Genomic DNA, 23,109 nt, shown 5'->3' with positions numbered 1-23,109 from the left:
GGCCAATAATGTGATCGTCAGTCAAAGGGACTGATAATAAGAACATATTAGGAGCAGGAGTCGGCCATTCGGCCCCTCGAGCCTACTCCTCCATTCAGTGAGATCATGGCTGATCTTCGACCTCAACTCCACTTTCCCGCCCGATTCCCATATCCCTCGATTCCTCCAAACATTTATTATAGAACGGTTCCAGCACAGGAGAAGGCCATTCGGCCCTTCGAGCCCGTGCCGGCTCTCTGCAAGAGCCCCTCAGCCAGGCCCACTCCCCCGCCCTTTCCCCGGAGCCCGGCAAATTATTTTACCTTCAGGGATTTATCCAATTCCCGTTTGAAAGCCGCGATTGAGTTTGCCTCCACCACCCTCTCAGGCAGCACATTCCAGATCCTAACCACTCGCTGCGGAAAAACATTCTCCTCGTGTCGCCTTTGGTTCTTCTGCCAATCACCTTCAATCTGCGTCGATCTCGGTCTTGACTATACTCAACAACTGAGTATCCACAGCACTCTGGGATCCAGAGTTCCAAAGTGATCCTGGTTCAGCCTTTCAGCGGCGTTCACAGTGCATGGGGGACTGGGGGGGGGGAACTGGGGGCTGGGGGACTGGGGGCTGGGGGAGGGGGGAACTGGGGGGGTGGGGAGCTGGGGGAGGGGGGACTGGGGGAGGGGGGACTGGGGGGGTGGGGGACTGGGGGAGGAGGGAACTGGGGGCTGGGGGACTGGGGGCTGGGGGAGGGGGGAACTGGGGGGGTGGGGAACTGGGGGAGGGGGGACTGGGGGGGTGGGGGACTGGGGGAGGGGGGGACTGGGGAGTGGGGAACTGGGGGCTGGGGGACTGGGGGGGTGGGGAACTGGAGGCTGGGGAGGGGAGGGCTGGGGGACTGGGGTGGGGAACTGGGGGACTGTGGGGGGCAGCTGGGGGGCGGCTGCTGGGGGACTGGGGACTGGAGGCTGGGGGGGGGCTGGGACTAGGGCCTCGGGGCTAGGGGCTGGGGGACTGAGTCTGGGGGACTGGGGGACTGAGTCTGGGGGACTGGGGGTTGGGGGACTGGGGGAGGGGGGGGACCGGGTCTGGGGGACTGGGGGTTGGGGGACTGGGGGAGGGGGGGGACCGGGACTGGGGGTTGGGGGACTGGGGGAGGGGGGGGACTGGGGGAGGGGGGGGACCGGGTCTGGGGGACTGGGGGAGGGGAGAGACCGGGTCTGGGGGACTGGGGGTTGGGGGACTGGAGGAGGGGGGGACCGGGTCTGGGGGACTGGGGGTTGGGGGTCTGGGGGAGGGGGGGGACCGGGTCTGGGGGAGGGGGGGACCTGGTCTAGGGGACTGGGGGTTGGGGGAGGGGGGGACCGGGACTGGGGGAGGGGGGGGACCGGGTCTGGGGGACTGGGGGTTGGGGGACTGGGGGAGGGGGGGGACCGGGTCTGGGGGACTGGGGGACTGGGGGTTGGGGGAGAGGGGGGACCGGGTCTGAGGGACTGGGGGTTGGGGGACCGGGTCTGGGGGACTGGGGGTTGGGGGACTGGGGGAGTGGGGGGACCGGGTCTGGGGGATTGGGGGACTGGGGGTTGGGGATGGGGGGGGACCGGGTCTGGGGGACTGGGGGTTGGGGGACTGGGGGTTGGGGGAGGGGGGGGACCGGGTCTGGGGGACTGGGGGTTGGGGGAGGGGGGGGGACCGTGTCTGGGGGACTGGGGGCTGGGGGAGGGGGGGGGACCGGGTCTGGGGGACTGGGGGTTGGGGGACTGGGGGAGTGGGGGGACCGGGTCTGGGGGATTGGGGGACTGGGGGTTGGGGATGGGGGGACCGGGTCTGGGGGACTGGGGGTTTGGGGGACTGGGGGTTGGGGGAGGGGGGGGACCGGGTCTGGGGGACTGGGGGTTTGGGGCTGAATCTCGGGACCATCCTGTACTATCGGAGAACTGATTTCGGTCGGAGCCATCCTCTCGCGGTTTCTGGGCCATTTATCCTCCCCTCGATCGCACTGTTAGTCCTCACAAGCTGCTTCACGATTCTGGGGTTCCAGTCCTCAGGCCGGAACTCACTCACACATCACTACCTCTCCTCCTGCAGTACACATCGGCCATGACCTTCGATGGAGTTCTCGTGCTGTCGGAAGCCTTCAAATATCTGCGCAAGACTCGGATCGATATCTCACGCAGGGGCAACGCGGGAGACTGTTTGGCAAACCCGGCTGTTCCTTGGGGTCAAGGGATTGACATTCAACGGGCTTTACAGCAGGTACTGCACCCAACAGGGCAACAGCTGGGGATCACTCTACACTGTCCCATCCAACACTCCCAGGGCAGGTACAGGGGGTTAGATACAGAGTAAAGCTCCCTCTACATTGTCCCATCAAACACTCCCAGGGCAGGTACAGGGGGTTAGATACAGAGTAAAGCTCCCTCTACACTGTCCCATCAAACACTCCCAGGGCAGGTACAGGGGGTTAGATACAAAGTAAAGCTCCCTCTACACTGTCCCATCAAACACTCCCAGGGCAGGTACAGCACGGGGTTAGATACAGAGTAAAGCTCCCTCTACACTGTCCCATCAAACACTCCCAGGGCAGGTACAGGGGGTTAGATACAGAGTAAAGCTCCCTCTACACTGTCCCATCAAACACTCCCAGGGCAGGTACAGGGGGTTAGATACAGAGTAAAGCTCCCTCTACACTGTCCCATCAAACACTCCCAGGGCAGGTACAGGGGGTTAGATACAGAGTAAAGCTCCCTCTACACTGTCCCATCAAACACTCCCAGGGCAGGTACAGGGGGTTAGATACAGAGTAAAGCTCCCTCTACACTGTCCCATCAAACACTCCCAGGGCAGGTACAGCACGGGGTTAGATACAGAGTAAAGCTCCCTCTACACTGTCCCATCAAACACTCCCGGGGCAGGTACAGGTGGTTAGATACAGAGTAAAGCTCCCTCTACACTGTCCCATCAAACACTCCCAGGGCAGGTACAGGGGGTTAGATACAGAGTAAAGCTCCCTCTACACTGTCCCATCCAATGCGGAGTCAGTGAGCTAAGTTGTGTTGTGTTTGACCCCACTCCAGGTTCGCAGCGAGGGGCTGACTGGGAACATCCAGTTTAACGAGTACGGACACCGGACCAACTATAGCGTCAGTGTAATGGAGCTGAAGAGCGACGGAATTAGAAAGGTGCAGTATATTACACAGGACCAAGCTACCCGTAACCCCCGCAGCATCCCACCCCCGTATCCCCCATCCCCGTACCCCCATATCCCTGTACCCTCGTACTCCCCCACCCCCATACCCCCCGAATCACATACCCCTGTACCACCGTACCCACCACCCCCGTATCCCTGTACCCCCCAACCCCCATAACCCCACCCCGAACCCTATACCCCCATACTCCCACGCGCCCATATCCCTGTTCCATCGTACCCCCGTACCCCCCACGTATCTCCGTGCCCCTATAATCCCAGAACCCTGTACCCTGTACCCCCAACCCCGCAACCCCCACCCCCACACCCCATTAACCCCGTACCCCCATAACCCCAGCCCAGTAAGCCCATATCCCCGTAGCCTGTATCCCCAACCGTCATAACCCCCGTACCCCACAACCCCTGTACCCCTTACCCCAAACCCTCGTGCACCCATACCCCAAACCCGTACCCCTTTAGCCCCAACCCCCGTACCCTCACTCGTACCCTCATACCCCTGTACCCCCAAACCCCATACCCCTGTAACCCCCAACTCCCGTACCCCTGTAGCCCCCCAACTCCCATACACTCCAACCCCCGTACCCCCCAACTCCCGTATCCCTGTACCTCCCAACTCCCATACCCCTGTACTCCCAACACCCATACACCTTAACCCCATGAACCCCCGTACACTTATACCCCCAAACACTACCCCCCAACCCCCATATACCCCAAACACCGTACCCCCCAAACGCATACCCCTGTACCCCCGTAGCCCTGGAACTGTGTACCCCTTATCACTGTAACCGCGTACTCCCTTATCCATGTACCCCATATCCCTGCACCCCATATGCCCATATCCCTGTTCCGCCATACCCCCGTACCCCTCATCTACCTCCGTAGCCCCGCAACCCCATATACCTGTATCCCAACCCCGTAGCCCCAACTCTGCACCCCGACCCCCATAACCCCTTACCACCGTATCCCTGTAAGCCCCGTACCCCCATAACTCCAACCTCCGTACCCCCATTCCTGTACACCGACACCACAACCCCCATATCATTGTGCCCGTACACCTGTACCCCCAAACCCCTGTAACCCCCACTCTGGTACCCCGTAACCCTCAACCCCCATTCCCCTGTACCCTAAAACCCCATACTCCTGTATCCCACAAACCCCGTAGCCCTGTAGGCCGCAAGCCATTTACCCTTGTACCCCAAACTCCCGCACCCCGGAACCCCCAAACCTGTACCCCTCAACCCCTGTTCCCCCGTAGCCCCAGCCCCCGTACCCCCAACCCCCATATCACCCAAAAAGCCGTACCTCTATACCCCCAACCACCGTACCTCTGTACACCCATACCCCGTAACCCCAAGCCCCGTACCTCCATACCCCAACTCACATATCAATTATACATGTACCCCCATATCCCTGTACCCCCGTACTCCCTATCCCTGTTCCACCATACCCCCGTATCCCCGTACCAGCGCAAACCTGTAACCCCCAGCCCCGTACCCACATATCCCTTTACCCCTGTACCCCCAATGTCAGAACCCCCCAACACCCATACCTCAGCCACCCTTCCCCGTACCCCCATACCTCTGTACCCTCAGACCTCGTACCCCCGACCCCCTATCCCAATGCTCGTACCCCAGTACACCCGCCCCCCGTAACCCCCACCCGGATTCCCCATATCCATGTACCCCTCCAAACCCCGTACCCCTGTAACCCCAAAACCCCATACCGATGTAACCCCCAAACCCCGTACCCCTGTAACCCCCAACCTCTGTACCTCTGTAACCCCCAACCCCCGTACACCTGTACCCCCAACACACGCACACCTGTACCCCAAACCCGTACCCCTGTAACCCCCACCTCCCTTACCTCTGTACCCGCAAACTCCCGTACACCTGCACCTCCAAAACCCCATACCCCTGTACCCCCAAAACGCCGGTAGCCCAAAACCTGTATCCCCGTATCCCGACCCCCAACCGCTGTACCCTCACCCCGTACCCATGTACCCCCACTCCTGTACCCCCCACCCCCGTCACCCCCAATCCCCTTACCCCCATACTCCTGTAACCCCCAGCCCCGTACCCCTATAGCCCCCAGCACAGTATGCCCATATCCCCGTAACCACCAACGCCCATACCCCCAACCACCATAACCCCCCGGCCCACGTACCCCCATGCTCCAAACCCCCAACCCCTGTACCACCCACCACCGTACCCCCAACACCCGCATCCCTGTACCACATGTACCCCATAGCCTTGTAACCCCAAACATCGTACCCGCCAAACACCATATCCCTCAAACACCGTACCCCCCAACCCCCATATCCCCAACACCTATACCCCACATACCCCTGTACCCCCCGTACCCCCCATACCCCGGAACCCCCAGCCTCGTACCTCCATAACCCGAACCCCAATATATACCCGTATTCCTTTTAACCGCGTTCCCCCTTGTCCCTGTACTCCTATACCGCCGTATCCCTGTACCCCCATACCCCCACATCCCTGTTCCGCCGTACACCCATAACCCCCCCAACCCCACGTGCCCCTGTACTCCGTCACCCCTTACCCCCGTACCCTCGTACCGCTGTAACGCCCAGACCCGCACCAGGACCCCCATATCCCCGTGCCCCCCAAGATCCATACACCCAGCTCCCGGACCCCCCAACCCCGTACCCCTAACCCTTGTACCCCCATACCTCCAACCCCCGTAGCTCCAACCCCCGTACTCCCAAACCCATACCATCATATCCCTGTACCCCCTCCACCCCCTGTAACCCCCAAACTCCTGCAACCCCGTACCCCATAACCCCCAAAATCTAGTACCCTTGTACTCCCCAACACCCATACCCCTCTAACCCCCCAGCCCCCGTATCCCTGTAACCCCCAACTCCCATACCCCTGTACCCCCAACCCCCGTACCTCTGTACCCCTTAACCCCAAGCCCCATACCTCCATACCCTTAACCCACATACCCCCATGTTCATGCACCCCAATATCCCTGTACCCCCATCCCTGTTCCGCCATTCCCCCGTATCTCCGTGACCCTGTAACCCCCCAGCCCCGTACCCACATATCCCTTTACCCCTGTACTCCCAATGCCCAAACCCCCCCCAACACCCATACCCCCAGTCACCATTCCCCTTACCCACATACCCCTGTACCTGTATACCCCTGTACGACAGCCCTCATACCCCCGACCCCCTATCCCAACCCTCGTACCCCAGCAACCCCAACCCCCATAACCCCCACCCGTATACCCATATCCCTGTACCCCCTCCAAACCCGTACCCCCGTGCCCCTATAGCCCAACCCCGGTGCCCCTATAACCCCCACATCCCCGCACCCCTGTAACCCCCAAACCTCGTACCCCTGTAACCCTCCAACACCCGTACATCTGCACACCCTACACCCGTACCCCAAACCCATACCTCTGTAACCCCCAACTCACATACCTCTGTACCCCCAAACTCCCGTACATCTGCACCTCCGAAACCCCATATCCCTGCACCCCCAACCCCGGAACCCTGTGCCCCGTACACCCCAACCGCTGTACCCCCACCCCGTACCCCTGTAACCCCCAGCTCCGTACCCCCATCGCCCCCAGCCCAGTATGCCCATATCCCGGTACCCACCAACACCCATACCCCCAAACACCGTACCCTCCGGCCCACGTACCCCCATGCTCCCAACCCCCATATCCCTATACCCCCATCCTCAAACCCCCAACCCCCATACCCCCCAATCCCCCAACCCCCATGCCCCTCAACCCCATATACCCCAAACCCCAGTAACCCCATACCCGCTTTTCCTCTGAACCCTGCAGCCCTAAACCCCGTACCCCTCTACCAACCAACCCCCATTACCCCTACTCCCAACCCCCCGTACCCCCATATCCCTGTACCCTAGTACCCCGGACCCCCAGCACCCGTACACCCCAACACCCGTAACCCCTAGCCCCCATACCCCTGTAACCCCCGGTCCCGCACCCCCATATCCCTGAACCCCTAAGCCCCGTACCCCCATACCACCGTACCCCATATTCCCGTACCCCCAACACTTGTACCCCATAACCATGTTCCCACATACCCCGTACCCCCAAACCCGGTATACCCCAACCCCTGTACTCTCCAAACCCCATACCCTCAATCCCTGTACCCCAACCACCCCTGTACCCCCAACCCCTGTACCCCCACACCCATACCCCTCTAACCCCCAGCCCCGTACCCCCATAGTCCCCAGCCCAGCATGCCCATATCTCCGTACCCCCCAATGTCCATAACCCCAACCACCGTACCCCCCAGCCCACATATCCCCATGCTCTTAACCCCTGTACCCTCCAAGCCCCATATCCCTGTACCCCTCGACCCCCAACCCCCAGAACCCCAACCCCATACCCCCATACCCCATCCCCCGTAGCCCCAACCCCCATACGCCCATATCCCTGTAACCCCCAACCCCCATACCCCCATATCCCTGTACCCCAAGCCCCATACCCCTCGTACCCACACACCCCATACCCCGTACCTCGTATCCCCCAGCACCTGTACCCCCATAACCCTGTACCCCAACCCCCATTCCCTCCAACCCCTATACCCCTAATCCCCGTACCCCCACACCCATACCTCTGTAACCCCCAGCCCCGTGCCCACATGGTCCCCAGTCCAGTATGCCCATATCCCCATACCCGCCAACGGCGATGTCCGTAACCCCAACCACCATACCCCCAGCCCACGTACCCCCGTGCTCCCAAACCCATATCCCTGTACCACCACCCCTGACCAGCCAACCCCTATAACCCCCAACTCCCGTACCGCTCAGCCCCCGGACCCCTGTACCCCCCATCCCATACCATCATATCCCTGTAGCCCACCAACCCCCATATCTCTGTAATCCCCCCAACCCCTGTAACCCCAAACACGCGTACCCCTTTAACCCTCCGACTCCCGTACCCCGTGACCCCCCAACTTCTGGACCCCTGTACCCCAAAATGTCATACCTCTGTGCACCCCAACACCCGTACCCCCATAACCCTGTAACCCCCAACCTCCGTGCACCTGTAACCCCCAAACCCTGTACCTGTGTAACGCCCCAACCCCCGTAACCGCCAACGCCCGTAACCCCAACCACCGTACCCCCAGCCCACGTACCCCCGTGCTCCCAACCCCCAACGCCATATCCCTGCACCCCCAACCCCTGTACCCCAACCCCCACACCCCAACCCATGTACCCCCACACCCCAAACCCCCGTACCCCAACCTCGTACCGTCATATCCCTGTAGCCCCCCAATCCCCATACCTCTGTAATCCCCCAACCCCTGTAACTCCAAACGTCCGTACCCTGTACCCCCAAATCACATATCCCTGTGCACCCCAACACCCGTACCCCTGTAACCCCCAGCTCCCATGCACCTGTAACACCTAAACCCCGTACCCCTGTAACCCCCCCCAACTCCTGCACCTCTGTAACCCCAAACTCCCGTACCCCTGAACCCCACAACACCCGTACCCCTGAACCCCACAACACCCATGTCCCTGTACCCCCAACTCCCACACCCCTGTACCCTTGTATCCCCCAATCCCCTACTCCCAAACTCCATACCCCTGTACCCCACAAAACGTACCCCTGTACCCCCAACACCCGCACCCCTGTACCCCCAAACATCCATACCCATGTACCTCCAAAACCCCATACCTCTGTACCCCAAACCCCCTGTACCCCTACCCATGTATCCCCAATCGCTATACCCCGTACCCCATCCCCGCACCCCTGTGTCCTGCAGCCCCATACCCCCATATCCCCGTACCCGTGCACCCCCACACCCCACACCCCTGTACCCCAACCCTGTACCCCCAACCACGTATCCCCAACCCCTCTACTCCCATATATCTGTACCCCCAACCTATGTACACCCCACCAACCCTTGTACCTCCAATCCCTGTAGCCCACAAGCTCCTGCACCCCCAACACTCGTACCCCCAACCCTCGTACCCCTGTACCCCGAACCCCTGTATCCACCACACGCATATCCCATATCCCCATATCCCCGTACCCCCCAACCCCGTGCCCCCAAACCCCGCACCCCATTACCCTCAATACCCGTACCCCTGTAAACTCCAGCCACCATACCCCTGTAACACCCACCCCCCGTACCCTTGTAACCACCAACCCCTGTATCCCAGCACCTCCAAAACCACGTACCCCCAACACTCCTGTACCCCCAACCTCTGCACCAACCCCCTGTACCGCCTACTCCTGTACCGCCTACCCCGTACCCCCACACCAATACATCCCAACCACCATACTCTCGTACCCCATACCCCATATACCCCATACCCCGTAGCTCCAACCCCGTACCCCCCAATCTCGCACCCCGGACCCCCAACCCCATACCCCAACCACGTATCCCCAACCCCCGTGCCCCCAATCCCTGTACCCCACCAACCCATGTACCTCCAACCATGTACCCCCAGCCCTGCACCCCAAACCCTCGCAACCCCGTACCCCCAACCCCTGTACCCCCACACCCTTACCCCTGTAACTCCCAGCCCCTACCCTCATAGCCCTCAGCCCAGCATGCCCATATCCCCGTACCCTCCAACGTCCGTACCCCCCAACGCCCGTACCCCCAACCCCTGTAACCCCCACCCCCGCACTCTCATATCCCTGTAACACCACAACCCCCATACCCCCATAGCACTGTACCCCCAACCCCTGTACCCCCAACACCCGTACCCTGTACCCCACATACCCCCGTACCTTTGTACCCCAAACGTCGTAACCCCAACCACCGTATCCATCCAACACCGTACCCTCCCCCCAACCCCATATCCCCTATACCCCTGTACCCCCGTACCCCATTACCCTAGCCTTGTACCTACATAACCCCAACCCCAGTACCCCGTATCCCTGTAACTACGTCCCCCCTTATCCCTGTACACCCATACCACCATATCCCTGTACACCCGTATACCCATATCCCTGTTCCGTCGCACACCTGTACCTCCCACGTACCCCGGACCCCCCCAACCCCATACCTCCAACACACATATTCGCTTACCCTTGTACCCTCATACCCCTATAAGCCCCATACCCCATAACTCCAGCCCCGTACCCCACCAACTGCTGTACCCCCGAAACCCTAACCCCGTACCCCAACCCCCGTACCCCCAACCCTTGTACCCCCATACCCCCAACCCCGTTGCACCAACCCATGTACCCCTCTCATACCATCATATCCCTGTACCCACAACCCCCGTACCGCTGTACCCCCACCCCGTACCCCTGTAACCGCCAACGCTCGTACCTCTGTACACCCCAACACCCATACCCCCATAACCCCCAAATCCCCATACCCCTGTACCCCCCAAACCCTGTACTCATGTACCCCCTACCCCCACACCCGTGTAACCCCCCAACCCTGTACCCCTCTAACCCCCAACTCCTGTACACCTGCACCCCCAACTCCCATATGCCTGTACCCTTGTATCTCCCAACCCCCGTACCTCCATACCCCTGTACCCCACAAACCCGTACCCCTGTACCCCCAACTCCCATACCCCTGTACCCCGACCCCCTGTATCCCCAGCCCCTTTACCCCCAACCCCAGTACCCCCGTATCCTCAACCGCCATGCCCTCCAGCGCCCGTACCCTTGTACCCCCAACCCCCTCACCCCCGTGCCACGGAATTTTATACGTCCCACCCCATAAACCCAGCCCCCGCACCCCCATAATCCCATACCACTGTACCCTTGGTACCCTGTACCCCCAAAACCCGTACCCCGTAACCCCACCCCCGTAACCCCAAGCCCCGTAATCCCATACCTCCACCCTATACACCCATACCCCCGGAGCCCCAAAACCCCGTACCCCCATAACCCCATATCCCTGTAATCCCATATTTCCATTTCCCCATACCCCCAACCCCCGTACCCCCAACACCCGTACCCCCAACCCCCGTAACCCCAACCCCGTATCCCCAACCTCTGTACCCCCATCCTCTGTACCCCCATACCGCTGTTCCCCAAAACCCCGTACCCCCACCCCTGTACACCCCAACCCCCGTACCCTCCAAACCCCAACCCTATACCCCCAATTCCTGTACCCCACCAACCCTTGTACACCCGAACCCCCAACCCCTGTAACCCCCACACGCATAACCCCAGCTCCCGTACCCTCCCTACCCCCGTACCCCGCCAACCAACCCCCGTGCCCCACAACCCCCGTACCTCCCACCCCTGTACCCCCAACCCCCGTACCCCCATATTCCTGTACCCCACAACCCCCGTACCCCTGTAACCCCACAACCCCCATACCCCTGTTACTCTCAACCCCCGTTCCCCTGTAACTCCGCAACTCCCCCAGCCATTGTACCTCTGTAACCCCCCAGCCACTGTACCCCGTTACCCCCCCCAGCCACCATACCCCTGTAACCCACCAACACCCATATACCCCAACCCCCATACCCCTGTAACCCCCAACCCCCGTACCCCTGTAACCCCACCCCCGTAGCCCTGTATCCCCAACCCCAGTACTCCTGTATCCCCCAAACTCCCGTACCCCTGTACCCCCAACCCCATACCGCTGTACCCACATCCCTGTACCCCCGGAACCCTGTACACCCCACCCCCATAACCCCCAGCCCCCACCCCCGTAACCCCATACCCCCACCCCACACCCCAATACACCTGTACCCCCGGTACCCTGTACCCCATACCCCTGTACCCCCAACCTCCCCACCCACGTAACCCCATAAACCCCGACCCCCAATACCCCCCACCCCCGTACCCCCAGACCCCTCCCACTCCGTGCCCCCCACCACCATACCTCCAGACCACTCCCATCCTGTACCCCCCCACCCCCAGATCCACAGACGCACCATTTCCCCAGACCACTCATACCCCCTACACCCCCAATTCCCTGAGGATCACATGGGTAGAAGGTGGGTGGGTGGGGTTGGGGGATATGGGGAGAAGGTGGGTAGGTGGGGTTGGGGGATATGGGGAGAAGGTGTGTAGGTGGGGTTGGGGATATGGGGAGACTGTGGGGGTGGGGTTGGGGGATAGGGGGAGAAGGTGGGTAGGTGGGGTTGGGGGATATGGGAGAAGGTGGGTAGGTGGAATTGGGGAATATGGGGAGAAGGTGGGTAGGTGGGGTTGGGGGATATGTGGAGAAGGTGGGTAGGTGGGGTTGGGGGATATGGGAGAAGGTGGATAGGTGGGGTTGGGGGATATGGGGAGACTGTGGGGGTGGGGTTGGGGGATATGGGGAGAAGGTGGGTAGGTGGGGTTGGGGGATATGGGGAGACTGTGGGGGTGGGGTTGGGGGATAGGGGAGACTGTGGGGGTGAGGTTGGGGGATATGGGGAGACTGTGGGGGTGGGGTTGGGGGATAGGGGAGACTGTGGGGGTGAGGTTGGGGGATATGGGGAGACTGTGGGGGTGGGGTTGGGGGATATGGGGAGACTGTGGGGGTGGGGTTGGGGGATATGGGGAGACTGTGGGGGTGGGGTTGGGGGATAGGGGAGACTGTGGGGGTGAGGTTGGGGGATATGGGGAGACTGTGGGGGTGGGGTTGGGGGATAGGGGAGACTGTGGGGGTGGGGTTGGGGGATACGGGGAGAAGGTGGGTAGGTGGGGTTGGGGGATATGGGGAGACTGTGGGGGTGGGGTTGGGGGATAGGGGAGACTGTGGGGGTGAGGTTGGGAGATATGGGGAGACTGTGGGGGTGAGGTTGGGGGATATGGGGAGACTGTGGGGGTGGGGTTGGGGGATAGGGGAGACTGTGGGGGTGGGGTTGGGGGATATGGGGAGACTGTGGGGGTGGGGTTGGGGGATATGGGGAGACTGTGGGGGTGGGGTTGGGGGATATGGGGAGACTGTGGGGGTGGGGTTGGGGGATAGGGGAGACTGTGGGGGTGAGGTTGGGGGATATGGGGAGACTGTGGGGGTGAGGTTGGGGGATATGGGGAGACTGTGGGGGTGGGGTTGGGGGATATGGGAATATGGAGGTGGGTGGGGTTGATTTGTCGTTCAGTGATAGGTTTGAGGAGTGTGGTGAGCTTGACCTGTTCCTGTATTGTTACAATGAAAGGTTTGTGCTGTTACGCACAGAATCATGAACCACCAGTTACACGCTCCCCATCACACTAGTCTTGCTGTTGATGCTGGGTTTTACAGATCGGGTTTTGGAACGAGGACGACAAGTTTGTTGCAACAACCGGTGAACCTCACGTCGGCAATGACACCAGTGGCATCCAGAATCGGACGTACATCGTCACCACCATCTTAGTAAGTGTTGCAGCACTGAGCGTGAGTAAGCATTGGGTTACAGAGGCCCCAACGTTCAAACAACTCACATTACTACATATGGAACCAAGGCAGGTGATGGATTTAAATTACAGATCAGCCGCGATCTCACTGAATGGCAGAGCAGGCCGGAGGGGCTGAATGTCCTCCTCCTGTTCCCATGGTGTCTGACACATGGTGCAAGACACGTTACCCGTTCCCTGTAGGGGAGGGAGGTACCAAAGGTCACAAGGAGCAGGAGGAGACCATTCGGTCCCTCGAGCCTGTTGCTCCATTGAATGCGATCAATCGGTGCCTTACCCGTCTACCCGTCTCGGTTCCCTAATCCTTAACACCCTAACCCAACAAAGATCTGTCAATCTCAGTCTGGACATTTTCAATTGGCCTCCAACCTCAACAGTTTTCTGGGAATTTCCAGATTCCCAGAACCCTTTCTGTGAAGAAGTGCTTCCTGACATCACCCTGAACGGCCGGGCTCTCATGTTAAGGTGATGGCCCCTTGTTCTGGACTCCCCCCCACCCGAGGGAATACTTTCTTTCCTTCTATCGAATCCTATAATCAATTAAAATTCTCCATTTAAAACCACTTGACCACAAGGTGAAGCTGCTGTTATATTCCGGACTGAGGTGGGTCAGCTGCCTGCAGACTGCGCTACAGGTGAGAGGAGTGAGAGAGGCTCAGGGAGGATTCTCCACCCCTTGAGATACATCTCAGGTGGAGTGCCTCCCCATGAGGTGATCCTTGAGGAGTTACCACCTTGTACCTTCCCTAATCTTCAGCTCATCCAAAACCCGGCTGCCCCGTGTCCTAACTCGCACCGAGTCCTGCTCACCCATCACCCACTGTACTCACTGACCCCGTGTCCTAACTCGCACCGAGTCCCGCTCACCCATCACCCCCTGTGCTCACTGACCCGTGTCCTAACTCGCACCCAGTCCCGCTCACCCATCACCCCTGTGCTCACTGACCCCGTGTCCTAACTCGCACCGAGTCCCGCTCACCCATCATCCCCTGTGCTCACTGACCCCGTGTCCTAACTCGCACCAAGTCCTGCTCACCCATCGCCCCCTGTGCTCACTGCCCCGTGTCCTAACTCGCACCGAGTCCCGCTCACCCATCACACCCTGTGCTCACTGCCCCGTGTCCTAACTCGCACCAAGTCCCGCTCACCCGTCACCCCCTGTGCTCGCTGCCCCGTGTCCAAACTCGCACAAAGTCCCACTCACCCATCACCCCCTGTGTTCACTGCCCCGTGTCCTAACTCGCACCCAGTCCCGCTCACCCATCACCCCCTGTGCTCACTGCCCCCGTGGCCTAACTCACACCGAGTCCTGCTCACCCATCACCCCCTGCGCTCGCTGACCTACATTGGCTCCCGGTTAAGCAACACTTCGATCTTGAAATTCTCATCCTTGTTTTCAAATCCCTCCATGGCCCTCGCCCCTCCCTATCTCTGTAATGTCCACCAGCCCCACAACCCCCCGAGATGTCTGCGCTCCTCTAATTCTTCCCTTTTGAGTATCCCTGATTATAATCGCTCCACCATCGGTGGCTGTGCCTTCAGCTGCGTGGGCCCCAAGGTCTGGAGCCCTCCTGTATGGCTCAGAGACATGGACCATGTACAGTAGATCTCAAATCGCTGGAGAAATACCACCAACGATGTCTCCGCAAGATCCTGCAAATCCCCCGGGAGGACAGATGCACCAACATTAGCGTCCTCGACCAGGCCAACATCCCCAGCATTGAAGCACTGACCACACTTGACCAGCTCCGCTGGGCAGGCCACATTGTCCGCATGCCCGACACAAGACTCCCAAAGCAAGCGCTCTACTCGGAACTCCTACACGGTAAGTGAGCCCCAGCTGGGCAGAGGAAACGTTTCAAGGACACCCTCAAAGCCTCCCTGATAAAATGCAACATCCCCACCGACACCTGGGAGTCCCTGACCAAAGACCGCCCGAAGTGGAGGAAGTGCATCTGGGAGGGCGCTGAGCACCTCGAGTCTCGTCGCCGAGAGCATACAGAAACCAAGCGCAGGCAGCGGAAGGAGCGTGCGGCAAACCAGTCCCACCCACCCCTTCCCTCAACCACTGTCTGTCCCACCTGTGACAGAGACTGTGGCTCTCGTATTGGACTGTTCAGCCACCTGAGAACTTACTTTTCGAGTGGAAGTAAGACTTCCTCGATTCCGAGGGACTGTCTATGATGATGGTGACATCAATGGAAGGAACGTGTTAAGCTGCGTAATATGAAAACTCTCATTAAATTGCAAGGAATCGTTAATCAAGGATCAATCGGTTCAAGGTTCACTTTAAGAAGATGACCATTGGCAGAGACTGGAGCATGTGATGGCAAATAACTCCTTCATAAGAAAATCAAAATTAGGAGCAGGAGTCGGCCATTCGGCCCCTCGAGCCTGCTCCTCCATTCAATGAGATCACGGCTGATCTTCGATCTCAACTCCACTTCCCCGCCCGATCCCCATATCCCTCGATTCCCTTAATATCCAAAAATCTATCGATCTCAGCCTTAAATATACTCAAAGACTGAGCCTCCACAGCCCTCTGGGGCAGAGAATTCCAAAGATTCACCACCCTCTGAGTGAAGAAATTTCTCATCATCTCAGTCCGAAATGTCCGACCCCTTATCCTGAGACTGTGACCCCTGGTTCTAGACTCCCCAGCCCGGGGGAAACACCCTCCCTGCATCTACCGTCAATCCCTGTGGAGCTTAGAAGAATGAGAGGTGATCGCATTGAAACCCATACAATTCATAGAGAATATCGGCCCAGTCTGCTCAATCTCTCCTCATAGGACAATCCCCCCATCCCAGGAATCAGTCTGGTGAACCTTCGTTGCATTCCCTCTATGGCAAATATATCCTTCCTTAAGTAAGGAGACCAAAACTGTGCACAATACTCCATCTGCCACCTCCTTGCCCAGTTTCTTAACTAGCCTATAGCCCTTTACAGCCTCTGTGCATCCCCCTCACAGCTTACTTTCCCGCCAATATTACTACAACTGATTGGTTTGTGTCTGTGTCTGGGTGAGGAAATGCAGAGCCTCAGTCCATACGGAGCAGGTTTGATGCCGGATCTCGCTACTCCTGGTCAGAGCACTTCACTCCAGGACTCCTGCTGGATCCTGCGGTGCCCCCATGGTTGAATAGCCGGCCAAGACTCACAGTCGGGGTCACACGCCAACACTGGCTCACTTGGGTGAGCGTCTGTGCCTGTGTGAGGGAGTCCCGAGGGAGGGTGTGGGCGAACTGGGAATGGCTGAATGGGGAGTGTGCAGTGCCACTGATCGAGTGCTTTGTGTCTGCAGGAACACCCTTACGTGATGCTGAAGAAGAATCACGATCAGCTGGAGGGCAACGATAAATACGAGGGTTATTGCGTGGAGCTGGCCACAGAGATCGCCAAGCACGTGGGCTTCAAGTACAAGCTCGCAATCGTGGCAGATGGAAAATACGGAGCCAGGGACCCGGAGAGCAAAGTGTGGAATGGGATGGTCGGAGAGCTTGTTTATTCAGTGAGTCGCGTGCCTGCGTTGACCAGGGTTTGGTGTGGGGCCGTGTTGTGTCCTGTGTACAGGCTGGGCGTATGAAGGCACTGTGTGGTGTGAGGCAGGCTTCTAGTCAAATATTATATAGTCTCTGTACAAAAAGCAGAGGTCTACACGAACACCTTTACAAAGTGACTGTGCACAGTCCCAGAGCGATCTCTGGAGCTGACACTGAAGCAACGCAGTCGGAGGTGAACGTTAAAATGTCACTGACAGAGGACCAAGCTGTGATCGAGTCTGGTCTCTCGCTGGAAACAATCCTGAGGGACAGGATAAATCTTCACTTAGAAAGACACAGATTAATCAAGGACAGTCAGCATGGATTTGTTAAGGGAAGGCCGTGTCTGACTAACTTGATTGAATTTTTTGAGGAGGTAACCAGGAGGATCGATGAGGGCAGTGCGTACGATGTAGTGTATATGGATTTTAGCAAAGTTTTTGATAAGGTCCCACATGGCAGACTGGTCACGAAGGTAAAAGCCCATGGGATCCAGGGCAAAGTGGCAAGTTGGATCCAAAATTGTCTCAGAGGCAGGAAGCAAAGGGTAATGGTTGATGGGTGTTTTGTGACTGGAAGGCTGTATCCAGTGGGGTTCCACAGGGCTCAGTACTGGGTCCCTTGCTTTTTTTGATATACATTAATGATCCAGATTTGAATGTAAGGGGTATGATACTGAAATCGGCTGTGTCGTTCATAATGAAGACGAAAGCTGCGGACTGCAGGAAGGTATCAATCAACTGGTCAGGTGGTCAAATGGAATTTAATCCAGAGAAGTGTGAGGTAAAGCATCTGCCTTGGGTACTCGGACCGTAGATGGACTTGACTGCGGTGAAGAATCTTCGCACATCATGGCTGTCGGCCAGCTGCTGAATCTCCTTCAAATCTGCCGCCAAGCTCATGGTCTACAGGGAGGTAGTGATACCCGCCCTCCTGTATGGCTCAGAGACATGGACTATATACAGAAGACACCTTAAATCGCTGGAGAAACACCACCAGCACTGCCTCCACAAGATGCTGCAAATCCCCTGGGAGGACAGATGCACCAACGTTAGCGTCCTCGATCAGGCCAACAGCCCCAGCACGAAGCACTGACCACACTCGACCAGCTCCGCTGGGCAGGTTACATTGTCCGCATGCCCGACACGAGACTCCCAAAGTAGGCGCTCTACTCTGAACTCCTACACGGCAAACGAGCCCAAGGTGGGCAGAGGAAATGTTTCAAGGACACCCTCAAAGCCTCCCTGATAAAGTGCAACATCCTCACTGACACCTGGGAGTCCCTGGCCAGAGACCGCCCTAAGTGGAGGAAGAGCATCCGGGAGGGCGCTGAGCACCTCGAGTCTCGTCGCCGAGAGCATGCAGAAACCAAGCGCAGGCAGTGGAAGGAGTGTGCGGCAAACCAGTCCCACCCACCCCTTCCTCAACCACTGTCTGTCCCACCTGTGACAGAGACTGTAATTCCCGTATTGGACTGTTCAGTCACCTGAGAATTCACTTTTAGAGTGGAATCAAGTCTTCCTCGACTCTGAGGGACTGTCTATGATGAATGCATTTGGGGAGGGCTAACAAGGCAAGGGAATACACATTAAATGGTAGGACACTAAGAAGTGTAGAGGAACAGAGGGACCTGGGAGTGCAGGTCCACAGATCCCTGAAGGTAGCAGGCCAGGTAGATAAGGTGGTTAAGAAGGCATACGGAATGCTTGCCTTTATCAGCCGAGGCATAGAATACAAGAGCAGGGAGGTTATGCTTGAACTGTATAAAACACTAGTTAGGCCACAGCTGGAGTACTGCGTGCAGTTCAGGAAGGACGTGATTGTACTGGAGAGGGTACAGAGGAGATTTACGAGGTTGTTGCCGGGAGTGGAGAATTTTAGCTATGAGGACAGATTGGATAACTGGGTTTGTTTTCCTTGGAACAGAGGAGGTTGAGGGGAGACCTCATTGAACTGTACAACATTATGAGGGGCCTGGATAGAGTGGATAGGAAGGACCTGTTTCCCTTAGCAGAGGGGCCAACAACCAGGGGATCTAGATTTAAAGTAATTAGTAGAAGGTTTAGAGGGGACATGAGGGGAACTTTCTTCACCCAGAGGGAGGTGGGGGTCTGGAACTCACGGCCTGAAAGGGTGGTAGAGGCAGAAACCCTCACCACATTTAAAAAGTACTTGGATGTGCACCTGAAGTGCCGCAGCCTACAGGGCTACGGACCCAGAGCGGGAAAGTGGGATTAGGCTGGATAACCCTCTTGTTGGGCCGAAATGGCCTCCTTCCATGCTGAAAACTTCTGCGATTCTATGATTGCAAGCTTCAGGCCAGATGCGGAAAAACACCTTCATTTTTATTGAGAAGCCTGAAAGTGACAGACTCCACTGTACAAAGAGAGCGCCCAGTGTACAGAGAGAGAGAGAGCCCAGTGTACAGAGAGAGAGAGAGCCCAGTGTACAGAGAGAGAGAGAGCCCAGTGTACAGAGAGAGCACCCAGTGTACAGAGAGAGAGAGAGCCCAGTGTACAGAGAGAGAGAGAGCCCTGTGTACAGAGAGAGAGGGAGCCCAGTGTACAGAGAGAGCGCCCAGTGTACAGAGAGAGAGAGAGAGAGCCCAGTGTACAGAGAGAGAGAGAGAGCCCAGTGTACAGAGAGAGAGAGCCCTGTGTACAGAGAGAGCCCTGTGTACAGAGAGAGAGAGAGCCCTGTGTACAGAGAGAGAGGCCAGTGTACAGAAAGAGAGAGAGCCCAGTGTACAGAGAGAGAGAGAGAGCCCAGTGTACAGAGAGAGAGAGCTGCCCAGTGTACAGAGAGAGAGAGAGCCCAGTGTACAGAGAGGCAGAGAGAGCATCCAGTGTACAGAGAGAGAGAGAGCTGCCCAGTGTACAGAGAGAGAGTGAGCCCAGTGTACAGAGAGGCAGAGAGAGCATCCAGTGTACAGAGCGAGAGAGCCCAGTGTACAGAGAGAGAGAGAGAGCCCAGTGTACAGAGAGAGAGAGAGAGCCCAGTGTACAGAGAGAGAGCCCAGTGTACAGAGAGAGAGTCCAGTGTACAGAGAGAGAGCCCAGTGTGCAGAGAGAGAGAAAGATAGAGAGAGCCCAGTGTACAGAGAGTCCAGTGTACAGAGAGCGAGAGAGTCCAGTGTACAGAGAGAGAGAGAGCCCAGTGTACAGAGAGACAGAGAGCCCAGTGTACAGAGAGACAGAGACAGAGAGCCCAGTGTACAGAGAGACAGAGAGCCCAGTGTACAGAGAGACAGAGAGCCCAGTGTACAGAGAGACAGAGAGCCCAGTGTACAGAGAGACAGAGAGCCCAGTGTACAGAGAGCCCAGTGTACAGAGAGACAGAGAGCCCAGTGTACAGAGAGACAGCGAGCCCAGTGTACAGAGAGACAGAGACCCCAGTGTACAGAGAGAGAGAGCCCAATGTACAGAGAGAGAGCCCAGTATACAGAGAGGGAGAGAGCCCTGTGTCCAGAGAGAGCCAAGTGTACAGAGACAGAGAGAGAGCCCAGTGTACAGAGGGACAGAGAGAGAACACACTGTACAGAGAGACAGAGAGAGAACACACTGTACAGAGGGACAGAGAGAGCCCAGTGTACAGAGGGAGAGAGAGAGCCCAGTGTACAGAGGGAGAGAGAGAGAGCCCAGTGTACAGAGGGAGAGAGAGAGAGCCCAGTGTACAGAGGGAAGAGAGAGAGCCCAGTGTACAGAGGGAGAGAGAGAGAGCCCAGTGTACAGAGGGACAGAGAGAGCCCAGTGTACAGAGAGAGAACCCAGTGTACAGAGGGGCAGAGAGAGAGCACAGTGTACAGAGGGGCAGAGAGAGAGGCCAGTGTACAGAGGGACAGAGAGAGAGCCCAGTGTACAGCGAGAGAGAGCCCAGTGTACAGAGAGAGAGAGAGTGCCCAGTGTACAGAGAGAGAGAGAGTGCCCAGTGTACAGAGAGAGAGAGAGCCCAGTGTACAGAGAGAGAGAGAGTGCCCAGTGTACATAGAGAGAGAGAGCCCAGTGTACAGAGAGGCAGAGAGAGCATCCAGTGTACAGAGAGAGAGAGCTGCCCAGTGTACAGAGAGAGAGAGAGCCCAGTGTACAGAGAGGCAGAGAGAGCATCCAGTGTACAGAGCGAGAGAGCCCAGTGTACAGAGAGAGAGAGAGAGCCCAGTGTACAGAGAGAGAGAGAGCCCAGTGTACAGAGAGAGAGAGCCCAGTGTACAGAGAGAGAGTCCAGTGTACAGAGAGAGAGCCCAGTGTACAGAGAGAGAGAAAGATAGAGAGAGCCCAGTGTACAGAGAGAGAGTCCAGTGTACAGAGAGCGAGAGAATCCAGTGTACAGAGAGAGAGAGAGCCCAGTGTACAGAGAGACAGAGAGACCAGTGTACAGAGAGACAGAGCCCAGTGTACAGAGAGACAGAGAGCCCAGTGTACAGAGAGACAGAGAGCCCAGTGTACAGAGAGACAGAGAGCCCAGTGTACAGAGAGACAGAGAGCCCAGTGTACAGAGAGACAGAGAGCCCAGTGTACAGAGAGACAGAGAGCCCAGTGTACAGAGAGACAGAGAGCCCAGTGTACAGAGAGACAGAGAGCCGAGTGTACAGAGAGACAGAGAGCCCAGTGTACAGAGAGACAGAGAGCCCAGTGTACAGAGAGACAGCGAGCCCAGTGTACAGAGACAGAGAGACCCCAGTGTACAGAGAGAGCCCAGTGTACAGAGAGAGAGCCCAGTATACAGAGAGAGCGAGAGCCCTGTGTCCAGAGAGAGCCGAGTGCACAGAGACAGAGAGAGAGCCCAATGTACAGAGGGACAGAGAGAGAACACACTGTACAGAGAGACAGAGAGAGAACACACTGTACAGAGGGACAGAGAGAGCCCAGTGTACAGAGGGACAGAGGGAAAGCCCAATGTACAGAGACAGAGAGCCCAGTGTACAGAGAGAGAGCGCCCAGTGTACAGAGAGAGAGAGAGCCCAGTGTACAGAGAGAGAGAGAGAGCCCAGTGTACAGAGGGAGAGAGAGAGCCCAGTGTACAGAGGGAGAGAGAGAGAGCCCAGTGTACAGAGGGACAGAGAGAGCCCAGTGTACAGAGGGAGAGAGAGAGAGCCCAGTGTACAGAGGGACAGAGAGAGAGCCCAGTGTACAGAGGGAGAGAGAGAGAGCCCAGTGTACAGAGGGAGAGAGAGAGAGCCCAGTGTACAGAGGGAGAGAGAGAGAGAGCCCAGTGTACAGAGGGAGAGAGAGAGAGCCCAGTGTACAGAGGGAGAGAGAGAGAGCCCAGTGTACAGAGAGAGCCCAGTGTACAGAGGGGCAGAGAGAGAGCACAGTGTACAGAGGGGCAGAGAGAGAGGCCAGTGTACAGAGGGACAGAGAGAGAGCCCAGTGTACAGCGAGAGAGAGCCCAGTGTACAGAGAGAGAGAGAGTGCCCAGTGTACAGAGAGAGAGAGAGTGCCCAGTGTACAGAGAGAGAGAGAGCCCAGTGTACAGAGAGAGAGAGAGAGCCCAGTGTACAGAGAGAGAGAGAGTGCCCAGTGTACAGAGAGAGAGAGAACCCAGTGTACAGAGAGAGCGCCCAGTGTACAGAGGGACAGAGAGAGAACATACTGTACAGAGAGACAGAGGGGCAGAGAGAGCGACCACTGTACAGAGGGAGAGAGAGCCCAGTGTACAGAGGGACAGAGAGAGCGCCCACTATACAGAGAGACAGAGAGAGAGCCCAGTGTACAGAGAGAGAGCCCAGTGTACAAAGAGAGAGAGAGAGGGACAGAGAGAGCGCCCACTGTACAGAGGGACAGAGAGAGAGAGCCCAGTGTACAGAGAGAGAGAGAGAGAGAGACCAGTGTACGGAGGGACAGAGAGAGAGCACACTGTACTGCAGTGAGTGTTTGGAGATGGCAGATGGTTTAAGACTAGAAAACAGCTGTATAACTTCTGACACTAAATGCAACCTCAAGCAATGAGCCCCAGTCACAATGTTGTGACATAATTTATTGCATCACTTACAGACTTTGAAAACCAACTTTGACCCCATCGGTGTGAGCTCGATGGACACAGTTACACTCTTTAACC

The 23,109-nt window shown here is 57.8% G+C and overlaps 1 protein-coding gene across 1 annotated transcript in view; it reads left to right on the top strand.

The window, feature by feature from the left end:
- LOC139261979 (glutamate receptor 1-like) overlaps positions 1–23,109 on the top strand; it is a 631,175-nt gene that overhangs the window by 280,923 nt on the left and 327,143 nt on the right. Inside the window, exons 7-10 of the mRNA XM_070877138.1 lie at positions 2,068–2,235; positions 3,057–3,161; positions 13,362–13,472; positions 16,818–17,024. Of these exons, the coding sequence (XP_070733239.1) occupies positions 2,068–2,235; positions 3,057–3,161; positions 13,362–13,472; positions 16,818–17,024 (591 nt within the window). The remainder of the gene's footprint in view (positions 1–2,067; positions 2,236–3,056; positions 3,162–13,361; positions 13,473–16,817; positions 17,025–23,109) is intronic.

This window comes from Pristiophorus japonicus, chromosome 4 (genome assembly GCF_044704955.1).
Source record: "Pristiophorus japonicus isolate sPriJap1 chromosome 4, sPriJap1.hap1, whole genome shotgun sequence".
Lineage (NCBI taxonomy): Eukaryota > Metazoa > Chordata > Chondrichthyes > Pristiophoridae > Pristiophorus > Pristiophorus japonicus.
Note: the sequence above shows the minus strand (reverse complement) of the source record. Positions and strands in the feature narration are given on the sequence as shown.